The 17,908-nt window shown below is 44.4% G+C and overlaps 1 protein-coding gene across 1 annotated transcript; it reads right to left on the bottom strand.

Moving 5' to 3' along the window:
* Window positions 1–13,188: 13,188 nt before the first annotated feature.
* On the bottom strand, window positions 13,189–16,289 carry FOXB1 (forkhead box B1). The gene is made up of 2 exons (XM_019657528.1): window positions 15,874–16,289; window positions 13,189–15,609 (listed from the first exon to the last, which is right to left on the bottom strand). Exon 2 carries the CDS (start codon window positions 15,551–15,553, stop codon window positions 14,576–14,578), a length of 978 nt encoding a protein of 325 aa, XP_019513073.1. The 5' UTR covers window positions 15,554–15,609; window positions 15,874–16,289; the 3' UTR covers window positions 13,189–14,575.
* Between the last annotated feature and the right edge of the window lie 1,619 nt (window positions 16,290–17,908).

The raw sequence follows: 17,908 nt of genomic DNA, 5'->3' as shown, positions 1-17,908 counted from the left end.
GGAGTCAGGTAAAACCTGGGTTTGAATCTTAGCCACTTAACAGAAGACTCAACTCCTTTAGATATTAGTTTCCCTATTTATATCATGAGAATCACCTCATCGGTTGACATGAGGCTTAATAACATAGGTGAATCAGGGCCGGCCGAGTGGCGCGATGGTTAAGAACTGGCTTGGGACGCCAGAGGACCCCGGTTTGGATCCCACATATGAGGGCCAGTGACACTGCCCTCCACAGCTAAGATGCTGAACAACAGCTCAACCTGGAGCTGGACTGCTGAGAGTTGCCAGCGACGGCATAGGCATGGGCTACCGTGTGTAGCCAGCAGCCAGCGTGAGCGGCTTGCAGCCACAGTGAGCAGCCGTCCAGAAGCCGGCGACTGATCTGCCTCGCCCAGGAAGAGCGCAATGATGGTGCCAACTTGGGCCAGTGAAGCAACATNGAAGAACAAAACGACAGCAACTTGTCTGTTCCCCTTCCCCCAATTCCCCAGCACTGTTCCCATCCCCCCAATTCCCCAATAAAAAAAATAAATAAATAACATAGGTGAATCAAAGCGTGCACATACACTGTCAGCACCCAAGTAATGAGGGTTCTTATTGGGTGAAATGAACTGTGAAATACCTGTCTAGATTCCTTGGAGAACATTCAGCTGTCCTTTCCAGGATCCTTGCTCCCCTTACACCCACCTTGCCCACTTCCTGTCAAGGCCATTTATGAGCTTCATTGCTCATAAATCTCCTAAGATCTCCACTAGCTCCACAGACTTCACTCTGGCCCCAAGAACATGCCCTCTTCTGTTGCCAACCAATGTGACCTCCCTCTGGTCCTCACCATGAGGCCTCTGTCTGCCAGAAATGCCACTCGAAGTCCTTATGCCAATGAATCTTGAGTTTGAGCTTTTTGCCTTCACCGAGTCCTGAAACCCAAATCCTCTCAAGGCCTTTTGTTCCTCTTCTTTCTCCTCTTCCTCTTCAGAGCCTTCACAGAACCTGTTCCCCCATCGAGGCACATTCTCCATGTGTGCACTCGTCTCCTTTCCCTGGAGATCGGGGCTGGTAGGGTATGTAAGTGGAGCCATTTCTCTGTTGCACACCTCCTGGCACAGTGGAATACCCATGCCCAGTGTTCAATAAGCATCGGTTGAGTGAAGGAATAAAGACTTGCCAGAGCTAATGGATTAAGTGACCCAGGATCATAAGCACACTATTATTCAGGATTTAGTCTGGAAAACAGAAATCATACTAAATATTTCAAATAGAGGGAATTTAATGCAGAAAGTCAATTACATGGGTGTTGATAGGCTTAGAGCACAAAAAAGGAACTGAGAAAACATCAAGGTAGCATCGGTAGGAAGCAGCTACCTCTCCTGGGACCACAGAACAGAAAGGGAGAGGTTGGAGATGGCAGAACCTAGGACTGTGGAGAGGGGCCCCATAGAGCCAAGACCCAGGCCTGAGGAGGGGGTGCTGCCCAGCTGATGCTGGTGCTTCTGGAGGTCAACAGAGGGACCCTGAGGAGCTGTTGCTTGGACCTCAGCTGTCACACCTCAGGGGGCATGGTGAGGCTGGCTCTGGAAGTGCGGAAAGAGGGTGGAGTGTGGAACTAAAGCCACTTTGGGAGGGAAGCAGACAGGAACAGCAAAATCAGGAATGAGTTTCCTTCTCCCTTCCTCTCTCCTTCCAACATTCCTCTAGGGCAGCGGTTCTCAACCTGTGGGGCGCGACCCCTTTGGGGGTCGAACGACCCTTTCACAGGGGTCGCCTAAGACCATCGGAAAACAAAAAGATATTTACATTACGATTCATAACAGTAGCAAAATTACAGTTATAGAGTAGCAACGAAAATAATTTTATGGTTGGGGGTTACCACAACATGAGGAACTGTATTAAGGGGTGGCAGCATTAGGAAGGTTAAGAACCGCTGCTCTAGGGCTTCCTCTAAGCAGAAACGCATAAGTCAGCTGGCAAATGAATTTGGAAAGTAAAAGTTTCAGAACAAACTATAGAGGGCTGAATTTGGAGCTTAGAGAGGATAGGTAACTAGCCAGCTCAACATTTCTAGTATAACTCATTTTTTTACAAGAAGAAAGTAAGGCTCAGAGGGTTTCAGCAATTTACCTGCTCAATGCCCCCTCTTAAAATTGTTGATTTCATGATCTTAATCTACCTCCTTAAGAATAGTGCTGTTATTTTTATATGAGGAGGAGAGAGTACCCAAACTTGATAAATTGTGAGAATATGAAGTTCTGACAATTAAGTTTGTGAACTTGTTGCAAAAATGTTGCTAACCTTTTTTGATATCAGAGGGATTATTCATTATGAATTTGTACCAACTGGACAAACAGTTAATCAAGTTTACTATTTGGAAGTGCTGAAAAGGCTGTGTGAAAAAGTTAGACAATCTGAACTTTTCACCAACAATGCATGGCTCTTGCATCACGACAATGCACCAGATCACACAGCACTGTCTGTGAGGGAGTTTTTAGTCAGTAAACAAATAACTGTATTGGAACACCCTCCCTACTCACCTGATCTGGCCCCCAATGACTTCTTTCTTTACCTGAAGTTAAAGGAAATATTGAAAGGAAGACATTGTGATGACATTCAGAACATCAAGGGTAATATGATTGACAGCTCTGATGGCCATTCCAGAAAGAGTACCAAAAATTGCTTTGAGGGGTGGACTAGGCACTGGCATTGGTGTATAGCTTCCCAAGGGGAGGACTTCAAGGGTGACCATAGTGATATTCAGCAATGAGGTGTGTAGCACTTTGTCTAGGATGAGTTTGTGAACTTCATTGTTAGAATGCGTATATTTCTACTTCTCCTCTCTCTTTTGGACATTTTATGCTGATTAATGGCATGTAGTATATGCCATATAGGATAACACATGTTACTTTGAATGATTAGAGGGGGGGAAAAAAGCTTACAGCTTTGCCAAGTTCATTGCTTCCAAGCCAGGGTACTTTTTATAAGGTTCAGGGAGGGCCGTGTGAATCAGCCTCCCCAAAAGCATATGAGTTTCCAGTTACCACCAAGTTGTTGGGGGCAAGCATCTTTCAGTATCACTGAAAAGCAAGCATAACAAATTATAGCAAAAATAATCACAGAAAACTTCTACTCCAAAGTGGTAGCAAATTTCATTTAATTTTTTTTCTGTAAGAAATTTGGTAAATGAAGGCAAAACGAGAACATCTCCTAACCAGATTATTTAGCATCTAAAAGCATCTTCTCCCAGTGTCCCCTTTCCTCTGCCATCTGCTGAACCCCAGAGAATATGGACATTCACAGACATCAACCCCTGAGGACTGGCAGTTGACTGGTTGACCCCTGCATGGATGGACATTTTGAAACTTATAAATTGAACAGAATAAGGGAGAAAAGTGCAAAAAGGGCCCTGAGCTTTACAATTGGACTCATCTTTAACGTGAGGTGAGCTGTAGTGACTCCAAGACTAAGCATGGTCATTCAAGCAGTAGCCCCAGGACCTCTTGTTGGGGGCTCATGTTCAGTGCAGAGAGGCCAGAAACACAAGGTATAAACCTTCACTTGTCACATTGAACCACCAAATGAGGGTGAGGTGATCAAGAAGCTTGGGTGAGCTACTCTAGCATTCTCCGCCTAATCACACACAGCAAGCACAGTTCTGTTAGGAAAAGGCTGAGACTCCAAGCTCACAGCAAACCGGGAGCCTAGTACCTAAGTATGAATACACACTGTGGCCTCTAGAGTCACAACAGAGGCCCATGGTCAAAAGGGAGGCCAGAGCTGGACAGTAAACACAAATACATGCAACCTTCTTAAAAATCCATAAGAATTATAAAAATATATAAATGCCAGTCTTTTGGTAGTTGGATTGAAAAAAATATGTGAATACCCAAGCATACTTTTAGAAAGTACCATGAAATAAATTTGAACATATATTGACCCCTTCAATATTTGGTTCCATCAGCAACAAACAAAATTATATTTACTGAGATGGAAAGTTGCATCAGTCTTCTCCCTCCCTGCTTCCTCCCTCCCTCCCCCCCTCCCACCCTCCCTCCTTTCTCTCCTTTGTTTTTTCCTTCTTTCTATAATAAAATCACATTGAAAGTACCAAAATGGTACTTCTTCCCCATTATTTACTTTATGGTCTGACAGATACTGTGAGGGAATAAAGAGACACGTAGGTTAGTAATTTTCTTCTAACCACATGAACACATCCCTGCTTAGATTTCTTCGCAGCTGCCTTCATTCCCCCCCAAATTTTAATTAATCGTGCATGGATCCAGGATGGTTAGATAGACCTTGAGGTCCATCTTTGGGAGGTGGGGTGGGGGCAGTGTTCCATTGTGACTTTTTTGGTATCTGATCTGACTGAAACCAAAAATAAAAAATTGCTGTGAGCATAGAGGGAGTATTTTGGGTTCTATTGAAGGTGGTCTTCCGCTCCCCCACCACATAAGTTAAGTAGAAGATAGTTTAGGCAGAAAATGCAATTTAGTGAACCATAACTCACGGCCAAGTTGGGAAGGGTAAGAGAAGCAACAAAAGCATAATTAGATTGGCAGGTGTAAAAATCATCTTAGCTTAAAATCAGCAGAAGGTAACCCTTCTTCCCCCTCTGTAGACCTCAATGAGCTTGCTGTATCCCCTAAGTCTGGAAAATCATGTGAGCTGCTGTCGTCAGTAAAGAAAGTGTCTTTATATTAAACCAGCTGTTATTAGAGGCCATCGGGCATTGATACCATTTACGAGCCAAGTAACCTTGGGCAAATTAGTGACATGCCCTGTGCCTCGATATTCCCATCTGTAAAATGAACATAATAAAAAGCACCACTCATAAGTTTGTCGTTAGGGTTAAATGAGTTCGTATTTGTAAAGAACTCTGAACAGTACCTGGCACATGGTAAATGCTACACAGGCATTGGTTAAATATTGAAAAGTGGCAAGGAAGTAGCTTGTGCCATTGGCTGGTGGGGAACAGAAGACTGAAAGTGCCCAGATTTTTGTTAACCATCCCTATGTGCCTGGCTGTCACACTATTTCCTCTTGTGTCTTTTCAGCAACCTAAATAACAATTTGTTCGCACTGCATCTCAAAATCTATGAGAAGGCCCATGTTGGGAGAATATGCAAAAATAAAGGATCAACGCTTTCCCTTGCCACAGCACCCCCTTTTCACTGCCAAGTTACTTCACAGGGGTGGGAACAGGAGGGCAGACAGTGACAATTTGAGGGCTAAAAAATAGACAGCATGAAAAATAGACCTTCCCTCTTCGAGTCTGCAGTTCATCCTGAAGAACTTCAGACTGCATTCTTCTCAGGCAGGACAATCTCTAATAGGAATTTTTACTTTCCTGTTTCTCTATCATAAACAGTGATAGTAACTTAAGTTTGCAAGACGCTTCAAAGCACTTTCATCTGCTTTGCGCTACTTGATCATTGAGACAAGCCTTGGAGGGCACCCTGATTCTCATGTGAGAGACAGGTAACTGAGAGCTAAGGAGACCTGTTCACAATCATTAAGGCAAAAGATGATAAAACTAGGACTCAAATTCAGGTCTTCTGACCAAAATGTTTTCTTGAAAGATCTCATTTGTGCAGGTGATGCTTAGTAATATTTACCAGATTGGACTGAATCAGACTGAGTTGAATTGGCATGAACTGCATGGAAAGCGCACGTGGTCAAAGGTGGTGGTGGTGGCGGCGGGGGGAGGCTTTTAAAGGCCCGTGCTAACAGAAACATCAGATTTTCATCTAGCTTTTCTTCCTCTCAGCTCTCCTTGTTATCTCTCCTCTCTGTGGTAAGTGAGCCAAGCTAAGGGTAGGAGTGGTCAGCTCAAGGGATGGGAGTTGGGGTAGCTTGGAAAAGCCATTGTGAACAAATTCCTTTAGTTCCACCATCTTTTTTGTATCCCCCCCCCTCCATCAAAACACATTGATTCCAACTCAGAAGAATGATGTCAACCTGAGCCTGCTCCCGCTTGTCCTTGCTCTTTTTCCTGGATGTCCTCTAACCGACAAGCTCTCCTGTGTCGTGGCTCACACAGTGTCAAGCTGCTTTATTAAAAGCAAATACTATCTCAAGAGCGAGGAAATCAGACATGGCAGTATCACATAGGAAAGGTTAAAATGAAATGCTACAATAAGGAGATAAAAGCTGAAGCTCAGATTCTCTGCCCTTCTCTGCCATCCCCTCATCCCCCATCCCCCATCTTCCATCAGAGAGTAAGCCATAGCAAAGCAGCTGAGGGAATGACATAGTCAGTACTTCCTGTGGGCCTGGACCCTTCAGACTTATCTGTCTGGAAGACTTTTTCAGTTTGAGGGAGCGTGTTAGGGACATAAGAAATGGTTCTGATGGAGGGTGGATCCCTTTCTCTTTAGACCTGGGACTGAGCAGTGAACATTCCCTGTAGTTACACAAAATACCCAAGAGCCCCACTTAAATAGTGCAGCTTGTCATGCTGTATAAACTGCCTTAAGATGACGTGAGACTATATTATCAGAAAAATGCCTTCATTTTGACAATTTCAATACCTTTATGATTTCTGATTTTCAGTAGCATTTATTGGGCATTGGTGGTAGGACTGAACTCATATTTATTTCACTTTCAGTACCTGACTTTGGTGTTGTTAAATTACTTCAATGTTGATAAAGGAATATATCAATGGGATTCACCAAATGAGTGAAATAGAGGAATTGGTTTCCCTGGAGTTTCTCAGGACCTTTCTAGCTCTAACTGTCAATGTCTTTATGATTCTAAGTTGAGGCAACATTGCGCCAGGACCCTGGGTAGAGGGCAGATAGCAATGGGAATGTAAGAACCAAAGCTGAAACCCTAAATTAAATTACATTATTGAATTTGCAGGGAGCTACTTGGGAATTCCACATGCCAGCACTAATGTACTTTACATCATTGGAAACAGTGTTTAGTTAAGTATAAAAGATGTTCACTGCAACAATCTTTGTATTAGTAAAAACAAACAAATAAAAACAAACAAAACCTAAAATCATTGAAAATGCCCCATCCAGACATTTAGTATGCTACTCAGTTGGCATCTTATACAACCATTAAAATCGATGATTGTGAAAACTGTGTATTGCTATGTTATGAAAACATGGGAAAACATGGGAAATGCTTGTGTAGTAGAATGCTGGAGAAAAGCAACCTATACAACTGTATATACACTGATTATAATTATGGAAAATATTGAAGGAGAAATGGGCTATTTTAAAATAGGCATAGGGCAAATATAGAAAAACATTCCTATATTATAGTTGTAGTATATTTACAGTAAATACTGAATTTCTAAATGAAATTGAACAGAAAAAAGCCAATTATATATTTAGAAATCAATATAAATCTCTCCATAAACTCTGCCATTTCTCACTGCAGTGAAATTCCAATTATTTTATATGATTTATTCAGCATCTGTCATTTTAAGAATTGGATAATGTTTGGTTACACAGCAAAGAATAATTAGCAATATAATTAATCAAATTGCTGTTTGTTTTTCTGTCAAAGTCAATCATTTTTCATTCTCTTGTTTTATGGAAGGGGTCCTCCTTTTATTAAAACCCGTAGCATCAACAAGTAAATATAAATGCATTTCACATGTTTTAATTGTACAAATTTAGTATCACAGCTGAAACTTGCCATCAATACTCTCATTTACTGACACCTGGACCAAAGGCATGGGGGTCTCTTACCTAAGCTAGACCTGCAAGACTATTTTCAGAACCCCCATTCATCAGTCAGTTGTTCTGTGTTGAGGACGGCAGTCACTCTATATACATAACCAGTACTAATCTGATAGTCATAAATTTCATCTTTGGCTGTTCTCCCCGCCTTCTCCCTACCCACCAGCACACCCTAAAGGGATGAGAACTGTTAGCGTCTTCCAGGCAGTCACGGAAATAATTTGATTCAGTCTAACTAACCCGTTGAACATGGAAAGGTTGGGTAGTCATTTGTCAGTTTTTCTCCGATATGAAATCATGCCAGGAATCTTGAGACAGACAATTATTTCAGTTTTTTTGTTTTGTTTTGTTTTGTTTTTAACACACAAATATCATGGCACTCAGGGTGATGGGGAACTTTTCAATGATCATTTTATTGTTATGAATAGACCTTCAGTCTGTCAAACTTATGTAAATAAATAAAATATGTCTTGGTGTTTCCAAGTGAGCCAGACATTTGCAGCTCTATTTCATTGTAGCGGGTCTAGTGGGGGAGTTCAGATGCTCAGAGTTTTCCTGTTATGTGAAACCATTCTTGGCTGTAATGTCTCTCCAAGGAGCTGCTCTAATTAATGCAAAACACTCTAGATACGACTTAATAAATACTAAGCTTCCTCTAAGTGGCACAAAATAAGATCCTGTATTGAACAGTTTCTCTACATGCTAGAATCATCAGACCAACACATTGTATTTCAAGAAGAAGGAGAGAGAAATCTAGAGCAAACGCAGAGTTTAGAAACAATTATTTCTGCAAACCAACAACTCTTTCTGTCTTATATACCTTAATAAACCCAGTCAACAGGGACCACTCTGGGGTGGGGGATGAACTAAGTAAATAAAGATACACAGAATGCAAAGCCTAAATCAGAATCAAAATGTCTCTAAACAACAGATACTTAAAGAATGCTTTTTATCTGCAAGCTTAACCTGCTCTAATTAATGCCCCAAGTTTGTTCCTTCAAAAGCTTGCAGCTGATTTGACATCGGTTATTTGCAGGCACAGGCAAATGGAGGTGACTCCAAAGGAGAACCCTTTGTTTCTATGTTCTTGAAAATATTCTGAAAGGAAAATCTTCCAAGAAAGTTTTTATTTAGCCAACTACAATTTTTTCACAGATACTTCCTGATTACTTCATTATTAGTTCTGGGGAGTTTGATAGCTTATAGTCATAAAACTGCCAACTCTTCAGTATCTTTTTTTGTATCTGTAGGTCAGAGCCACTTCCTGTCCCAGCTCCAGACACAAACCCTACGAATTCATTGAAGAATAGTGTCAAATATGACCTTACAAATCTTGAAGCTAAAATGAAATGCATTCAAGGTTTTGATGTACGTGGAAAATGGATCAGGCAAAATTTTTAAATACAATACAAAACCCTTTAAATGCTTTCTCCTTCAGATCAGATCTCATGTAGACTTCAAGTTTGAGAAAAGCTGGTTCATCCCTCTCTAGTCACACTTCAAAAGCTGAGAGGTTCTTTATTTTTCCCTGCTCTGCCTCTAGAAGCAGCTCTAACAGTCACTGTAAGCGCTCTAAGATGTTAACACATAGAAGTCTATAAAGTTCACCAAAACAAAAATGTCGAACATCGAAGACACAGGACAGAAGTATTGCCACAAAATTATCCTAATTATCTCAGATACATGTGGCTTGTGGCTTTTTTTTCCCCCCCCCCCCTCTGAGAATGGGAAATGAAAATGTAAGAAGATTCTGACTTGGAAATTCTAACCAAAGAGTATCTCTTCTCCTGATTTTTACATAACAAGTTTACCATCATGGTGCTCAGATAGTGTGTGTGTGTGTGTGTGTGTGTGTGTGTGTGTGTGTGTGTGAGAGAGAGAGAGAGAGAGAGAGAGAATATGAGAATCAATCAGGTGAGGTTGAAAGCTCAGCTTTCAAGTCTGTTGTGATACCAATGACCAGATATTAGTTGAAAGAGGGAAACTGGATGACCCAGGTGCAATTCTGATCTTTGAAAACAAGCTGTTTATGTAGTCCACGCCAAGCAAGGGATGTAAGAGACTTGGAGAGGTGTGTGATATAATGATGTTTATATTGATGTAGATAAAGATTTGTCTAAATCAAAGTTATTACCTCAGATCTGAGTGTTAATTGATCACCACGGCTCCTTGGGAATCCTGAGGCCCACATCGCCACCTCCGCTGGCTTTCCTCCCCTCCCCCATTTTGTCAGAAGCCAAGGGATGCCTGCTGCATCTTGCACTGTAGTGCAAACAGATCCCGCAAAGGGAGAGGAAGATAAAATGAATTTAAATTCCAAAGGGGTTCCAGTGCCGGTTTCCTAGTCCCCGAGTCAGCAATGTGTTTGTGAAAATTCAGCCTTTTTGTCTCCCAGTAAAAAGGAGCTAAATCTACATCGGTGGCCCAGTCTCGGGTTGCTATTCTTTGCATTTTCTATTCGAGTGAATGAGAGTGAATGAAGTGGCCGGGACCCTTCATTTGATCTACTCAATTGCATAAAGTGACAGAATTCTAATATATTTGTTTAATGCTTTTCAATGGGCTTTCACTTTTTTTTTTTTTTTTGCTTGCAAATGAAGCATCCATGGGCAAAGTTTCGTCCCCCTTTAATACCGGGACATATTTCATAACTCAGGCCATGGTTTGAAGTGATCTTGAGAGGAGTTTTAGACTCAAAAAGTGGAAAATAAAGAAACAGATGTGAAGTTATTATAAATTCCTAGAGTGGGCTCTGGGGCTATTGTGCCCCCACTGCGGGCGGTCCAGGGGCTGTGCCTTTCATGCTGTAATTGAAACATATTAATTAGATAATTTGTTGTTAGTTTAAACGAAACAAATGCATCCCCTTTGAGGCTTCACAGCCAGTGGGTTGGGTTGTTTTTGTTTTGCTTTTTTGTTTGGGTGTCTCTCTGCATATGTGGCTTTAGGAAGGAAAAAAAATAATTGACATTTATATAAAGAATTTGAGAACAGATCCTGACCCTTTCTGTTCCTTAAATGGATGCCTTTTTCATTTGTAAAAGTATAAACCACCCCTCACCCACCCCCACCTTGCATAAACTCATGTAAAACCTCCTGTTTGCAACTCTGCATTAGAGTCCCTCCTTCACACCTCCCAACTTCACCCCACTGGGGCACCTGGCCAGATTTATGCTTCTAAGATACTCAATGCTCTTGTCAATTTTAAAGGCATTAAACTCGCTGCTATAATATTTAAGCCATTCTGAGGATCATTTGCTAGCACCACTCCTGCTAGTCATAACACTTTTCAAAACCCCAACCCAGGCCATAGAAGCAGTGAGAACTTGTTCAGCTTCTCTCAAGAAAGTGCGCAAAATTCATCCACTGTAATGTAAGCATTTTCCCACATCACAGAGAAAGCCGTTTATACAGTTGCGTACAGAATCATGTTAAAAACCAAAAGTAACAGAATAGCCAAGTTTTGAAATCAAACACCAGAATTGAAAAAGTCAATCTTGCCCAAAAGTACAAAATAGAAAATAATATTAGTTAATTTGATTCCCAGTTTTATTTTAAAGCAGTTATGTGTTGACTTTGGACTTGAGCCAGGTGAAAAGATTTAACATGACAAAGAGGGCCATTGACGGTATCATAGTTATAAACTTCCTTATTTGTGGGGCACTTCAGCTAAACAGGGTGTAAGTCTCAAAGCTAGGGATGGAGCGGGGTGGAGACGTGTGTTTGGGCTGCCATTGGATTTCTGATCAAGGTCAAAATATCATCAATGGATTTTTTACTTGACTTATTCAACTTCGTCTGAGAAAAGATGCCTGGAATTGTGAAAGGAGGGCTCACAATGCCCAAGTTATTTCATTCTTTGCAATACACCATGACGAACTTACCAGCTGAAAAGCACATTTTCAAATACTGAGTTGAAATCACTGCTTTGCTAAAAATCAGAAATAAGATCTGCATCTTATTTACTTCCATTTATTCCATGTATGTATGTACACATCACCTAACCCTGAATTCTACTGGCTCTTAGAGGAAGCATATTTTACCTGACTAAGCTGATATTTATAAAATGTTTGAGGCCCATGTTTATATGGTTCCTTCATTCTCAGTTGGAGTTCAGTGTTAGTAAAATCGATGAGGGTAGAATATTCCAGAGATGGCTTTAACTTTATTTTGCAGGTCATGATGAAAAGTATTTAATGTTTTTAAAGTGTAGGTGATTTCTTGTTGAGAACGAAGTTTCAAGAGTTTCCTAACTCGGGTGGCTTACGTCTTCCAGGCTTTCTTTAGCTGATCTTGTTGATATAATTGTGAATTGGGCTTGATGAATGAGTTTGGTTGTCCCGTCTGACGAGCTTTGGTAGCTTCATGCATTTTAATCAGTCCAATGATTCATTTATTTTCCACCTTTTTTTTTTTTGGCTGTGTGTGGGATCCTTCCTTTTAAAAAATGGTCACAACAGGATTAATTACCCTTTGCATTAATCCTAAATTTTTTTTCCAGATAACCCTCTAAATATATAAGGGTTGCAGGTACTAAGGATTCTCCTTATGGAGTATAGTGATCACGATTTCTACGTGGGTTTCTGAGTTGGACACAGAATCTCCTGTTTAATCATTTTACACAGTAAAGTGTTAATCACCATTTAAGTTTTTCTTTGTCTTGTAACTTCATTAGTTGAATACACCTCTCACTCTGGAAATAGTGTGACCCCCTTCAATAAAGTTTCAGTTGGCCTTGAGCCATAACTTCTTGGCAAATTTAAACTCTCTGCAAAAATCTGAAGAAAAGCAAATACTTAAAGAGTCGAGCATTTAAAGTAACTTCATTCATTTCTTTAAAATAAATGCATCAAGAATTATTTTCCGACATGAAGGAGTGAAAAGAAATGTGTTCAATTCAAAGTGAACAGGTTTCTTGACATGCAAGGTGAAATTTTAGGGAAATTCTGAAAAAGAAAATTTCAACAACTGTAATAATTTAAAGGAGCAGGGAAAGGAATACTCACTCCAAGTAAGCTGCATTAGAATATAAGCACTGAGTAAACAAGTCTGTTTTTACTTTTTGTATCTCCATGTCATCTCTACCTGATTTGTACATAAGCCTTACATTTGTATGTGCTGTATTTTTTGTAAAATGTATATTTTCAGACAAAATACATATAGAGTACTATATTTTTTCAATAACAGCACTACACCTGTGCACCTTATCTATGCTAAAAATAGTTTGTTTCGTCTTTCTGCAGAAATATCTTCAAGAGTCCATCGGAATAATTTCTCTCACAATCTGCAAGTGCATAAGAGGAGGTTTGGCTATTTTAAACATAAGATAGTAACAAGACAAACTATTCAGCCAATGTATTGCAGAAAGTATGCTTAGAGAAACACTACATCTATCATTTGTAAAGTGATTCTTTGCAGCAACTCTTCAAAAACACACAAAACTAAAATTTGAATTTACATATTTTAATGAGAAAATATTATTTGGACTAGGTTCATAATTTAAGGTAGACACCTTTTTAAAATTCTTTGTCTTAAAACAGGCATGCTGGGAACAAGAACATCAATATTTAAAATGCCATGCTAATTCTGTACAGGGAGAAAAATGAAAGGTAACAATTTTACAGCTCTGATGACGCTACAACTTTTTTTAACTTAAGCAGGTCACACCGGAACAACAGTTCGTTTTTCAGCAAATTACCTAAGACTCTAAAGGAATACAGCAAACAAAAGTGCATTTTACACAGTGTATAATCATTCCTATTCACAAGCATTTACACCTCTTGGCAGCCCTTAGCTTCTTGGATAAGTTCTTGTAGCAAACAGGACTTGTCCCTGGGAGACCTACCCGGTGACATCTCCTTCATGTTACCAATCAGTTTATCTAAATTCTTCTAGGGTTGCCCTTGATGTTGTCTTAGTTTGGGCGTATTTCATTTTTTTCCCCCTTCCAACAGTAAAATAAATAGCTAAAAAGGTCTCTAAGTAATCGGAAAGTTAACATCCCAATTAACTTTCCCATCCCACCTTCCCTCCCCTAAACGTGGCCAGAAATGAAGAGTAAACATTCACATTACAACAGGTAAAGGGGGCTCTGCCCGCTAGCCCGCCAAGCTATACAGATTCAAGTTCACTGTTTACATTTTACCGGGCGCTTTGTAAACAATACAAGGTTACTTTTAGTTTTGTTTTGCTTGTGTGGTGTTGAGGACAAGCTTCCCCTTTCCCGCTTGGCAGCCTCTCCCCTAACTCCCAGCTCCTGGAGCCTCTGGCAGGACACAAAACCCAAAACAAAAAAACTGCAGAAGCCGGGGAGGCAGGCCCTCTGCTCCGGGAAGCTGCGGTCCGCCCAGCCCCTGCCGGATGGGCGGAGGCGAGTGGGGTAGGAAGATTAGTGGTCTTATTTTCGCGTCAGAGTTCCAAGATGAGAACAGAGATCCGGTCCTCCTCTGGGCGGCTGCAGCCCTCAGGGAAAATCTGCTCCAGGAAACCTGGTGTTGGAATGAGCTGCGCTGAGTCGGGAGCCCCACCGACCCCGGCTGAAGGAAGACGCACGCCTGTCCGCGAAGGCGGGAGGCAGGATTTCCCCTGCCTCTTAAATGGGAGGGGTTTCCGGGGCCCCGGGGATGGGACCTCTTGGCTCAGATGGCCCCTGCCTTCCCCTTCTGTGGGGGCTAGGACAATTCCCACGCGCCTCCAGGCCCGTCTGCAAGTTTGTGTTTTTCTCCTGGGTCCAAAACAAAGTTCTCATGGGGGGAGATAGAGTTGGCCGAAGGTGAAATAGACAAGTCAGGGTGACGGTCCCAGGGGAGGGAGGGCAGGACTGGGAGCGAGGGAAGGCGAGTGCGCTGGCGGGGAGGGGAACAAGAGGGGTCGGCGGCCTCTGCGGGTCAGTGCACCGCCACTGAGTGCAAGGCGGAGGCCGGGCTGGTGAGCGTTTCGCTGGGAGTGGCGGGGCTGCTTTGGCTGGTGGCTGTTTGCGAGGACGTGGGGCTGAGTGAGGGTGGCGAGTTCGAGAGCAAGGTCGGGATGGGCGCAGGCAGCGCTGGCAGCGCGGGCACTGCGGCGGGCGTGGGCTTGATGGGCACCGGAATGGCGGGCAGCGTCTGGCCCGCTGCGTGGCACAGCGGCTTCAATGGCACGCCGTAGGCGCTGTATTCGCCACTAGCCATGGAGATGGGGGTGGCCGAATCGATCATGCCTGCAGAACCGTACACGTGTGGCCAGCCAGTGCCCAGCGAGCTGCCCATGGTAGTCAACTGGTTGGGGAGCGGGTAGGCGGCGGGCACGGGCTGCATGGCGGAGAAGGCCAGCCCCCCAGGCATTTTGTACTCGCGCGCGATGATATTCTCGATGGCGAAAGGGTGCTTGAAGCCGGAAGGCTGCGCCACGCCGCCCAGGTTGTAGGCGGCAGCGGGCATCTGCGGCAGGTGCGTGCCCGAGGCCGCCAGCGCGCTCAGGCGCAGCTTGGCCTGCTGCTGCAGATACTGCGCAGCGTCGGCGGGCTTGCTGGGCGCCAGGTGGTCCGACTTGAGCACCTTGAAGCGCTTGCGGCGCCTCAAGAAGCTGCCGTTCTCGAACATGTCCCCGCAGCTCGGGTGCAGCGCCCAGAAGCTGCCCTTGCCCGGCTGGTCTGGCCGCCGCGGGATCTTGATGAAGCAGTCGTTGAAGGAGAGATTGTGGCGCAGGCTGTTCTGCCAGCGCTGCGTGTTCTCACGGTAGTAGGGGAAACGGTCCATGATGAACTTGTAGATCTCGCTTAAGGGGAGCATCTTCTCCGGCGAGCTCTGGATGGCCATGGCGGTCAGCGAGATGTACGAGTAAGGCGGCTTCTGGTCGCTGTACGTGTTGCGGCCCGGCCGAGGCATCTTCTTGTTTGCCCCTCTCTCGCTCTGGGTCCGCGCGGGCCGGCGGCTGCTTTGATCTGAGAAGGGGAAAAGATAATGGGACGGGGGGCATGGATGCACAGACAGACACCGCGAGATCAGCCAGGCCGAGTACAGGCTTCGGGGGTGGCGGGTGAGGGCTGCGGCGCTGGACCAGCCGGCGCCCGCGCTCTTTAGCCAGCAACTTTGCGTACAGACTGGGGCGCAGGCATGGCGGGGGGGCGAGAGGCGCAAGGGTAGGACGGAAATACGCCGGAACTGGAGCGGACACCCGGGCAGGGATGCAACCGAGGGCGGCTCACCTTAAAGTTGCTCCAAGTTGCGTGTCCGCATCCGGGATGGAGCTACTGCTCGCCGCGTCTTCCCTGGCGCGCAGCCGGGGCACAGTGTCCCGGCTTGGCTGGGCTCTACCAGGTCTCAGAGCTCCACAGCTCAACGCCGCAGCGCCCAGCGCTGCCTGGTCCTCAGCGCCTCTGGCCTTGCGCTCCGCGGGTGGCCGAGCTCGGCTGCGAAGTCCCGGCGAGGACGGTGGCAGCGGCGGCCTCGGGGCTCCGGAGGGCGCTGCTGTGGGCTCCGCAGCTCCGCTGAGCTAGGTGGCTGCCTCCATGTCCTCCCTCGAACCATCTGATAGTTTTAAGCGGTGACAGGAGCAGAAAAGACCCCTGTAGCGGCGCTTCATTAATGTGCCACTTCTTAGCTATCATATGACAATCGCCTTGGGAGGAGGAGGAACAGGAGGGGGAGCGGGGGCTGCAGAGGGAGGGGACTGGGCGAGAGGGGAGAGCCTGGCCAGCTCCGGTTTCTTTCACACCTATTTACATGGACACCTTGGCCAATAGGAATCACTTCTAGCTCAAGGCTGGGCGAGGGGGAAGAGCCTCGGCCACCGGCGGGGAGCGGACACGCCGGCCAGGGCGCGCGTCGCTCGCGAAGGTATGAGGAGGCGGCAGCCGCGGAGCGGGGATCCAGGCGACCACGCACGTTCACAGCCCGAGCTGCTGCGCAGATGATGTTTGACATGGAAATTGCTTGGCTGGGGTATTCTGTTTCCTCCGCATTGTATCGGGTTTGTATTGTTTGCTAACTTCAGGCACGGCTTTCCCCTGCCGCAGACCGTTTTCCTGTGCTTGGCATTACCCGGGGCGGGTTGCATGGGTTATTATAATGAAAATACACCCTTCTCCCTAGTCCTGCCTCCAAGAGGCAGGTCAAAGTTTGACTTGACCTTCCTAGGCTGCTGCTGCCTTAGCTCTGCACAGTGGGTGTGTAGCTTTAAGCGATGGAGTTTAAAAAATACGTATAAAAATATCGCGGGGCAGCCCTGTTAAGAGCCCGTTTTGAACCTAACTGTATTGACCACGTTTAAAAAAAAACTTAAAATAATGTATCTGGGCGAATAGGCTAGGTCTTCACTTTAAAAGTCCTCCAGGAAGTTGATGAGACGCAAGAGGAAGGCTCTGGGGCTGTTGGGGCAGAGCTGAAGAGCGCCCCAATTTGTCTGACACACTTTATCCCCAGATGAACCGCAGGATCTCTTGCGTTTGAAATTTTAGGAGTTAGGCTTGCCTGGAAGTTTGCATTTTACAGCCGGAACTCTCTCCCCCCCCCCTTTTTTTGCATAGAAAGAACATATTTAGGGTTTAGAAAGCCCAGCAAAAGCTGTTTGCAGCCCCACTAAAGCAGCCCCACTAAAGCAGCAATATCTTCTAAATTTGCAAAGAACCAGCGAATTTAACTTTTTTTGAGATAGGAGAGGGCGGGGATGTGCCTCGGGTCACCCTGCCTGCTGAGGGGCGGCAGGCTCCCTTCTGTTCTGATTTGTTTCAGGAGGTTCAATTAGATTATTATTATTATTATTATTATTATTATTATTATTATTGTCGTCGTTGTCATCATCAAATTGCAATGAAAGAGTGAGTCATCCCCTCCTGCATGCACGCAGTCTAAGAGTAGACTCTAGGAGTTCCCACTGGTTTTTGCATATTCTTCAACCTCATGGTTTTCAAAAGAAACTTCTTTTACCGTGTTGTTAAAAACGCAATACTTACAGCTCACACTGAATCATCTTCAGTCTGGAAATGTGCGAACTTTTTATTTCTTTTTCTTTTGAGGAGGAGGAGGAAGTGGTGGTGGTGGTGGTGGTGGTGGTGGGAGAGTTCTGAGGTTTTGATACTTTTAATGATATTAGAGCATTATTAGTGGAGCTGTTTGGGATTAGTATTTTTTTAAAATCTTCCGGTGTACACCCCCCCCCACCCACACACACACACACACACCGCCACCACCACCACCACCACCATTAACTACAGTTTCAGAGATGGTCAATAACTCACCAAA

Source organism: Hipposideros armiger, unplaced genomic scaffold (assembly GCF_001890085.2).
Source record: "Hipposideros armiger isolate ML-2016 unplaced genomic scaffold, ASM189008v1 scaffold_276, whole genome shotgun sequence".
Taxonomy (NCBI): Eukaryota; Metazoa; Chordata; class Mammalia; order Chiroptera; family Hipposideridae; genus Hipposideros; species Hipposideros armiger.
Note: the sequence above shows the minus strand (reverse complement) of the source record. Positions and strands in the feature narration are given on the sequence as shown.

Excerpts from the sequence above, each read along its gene's own strand:
- FOXB1 (XM_019657528.1), bottom strand. The coding sequence starts at position 15,553 with ATGCCTCGGCCGGGCCGCAACACGTACAGCGACCAGAAGCCGCCTTAC.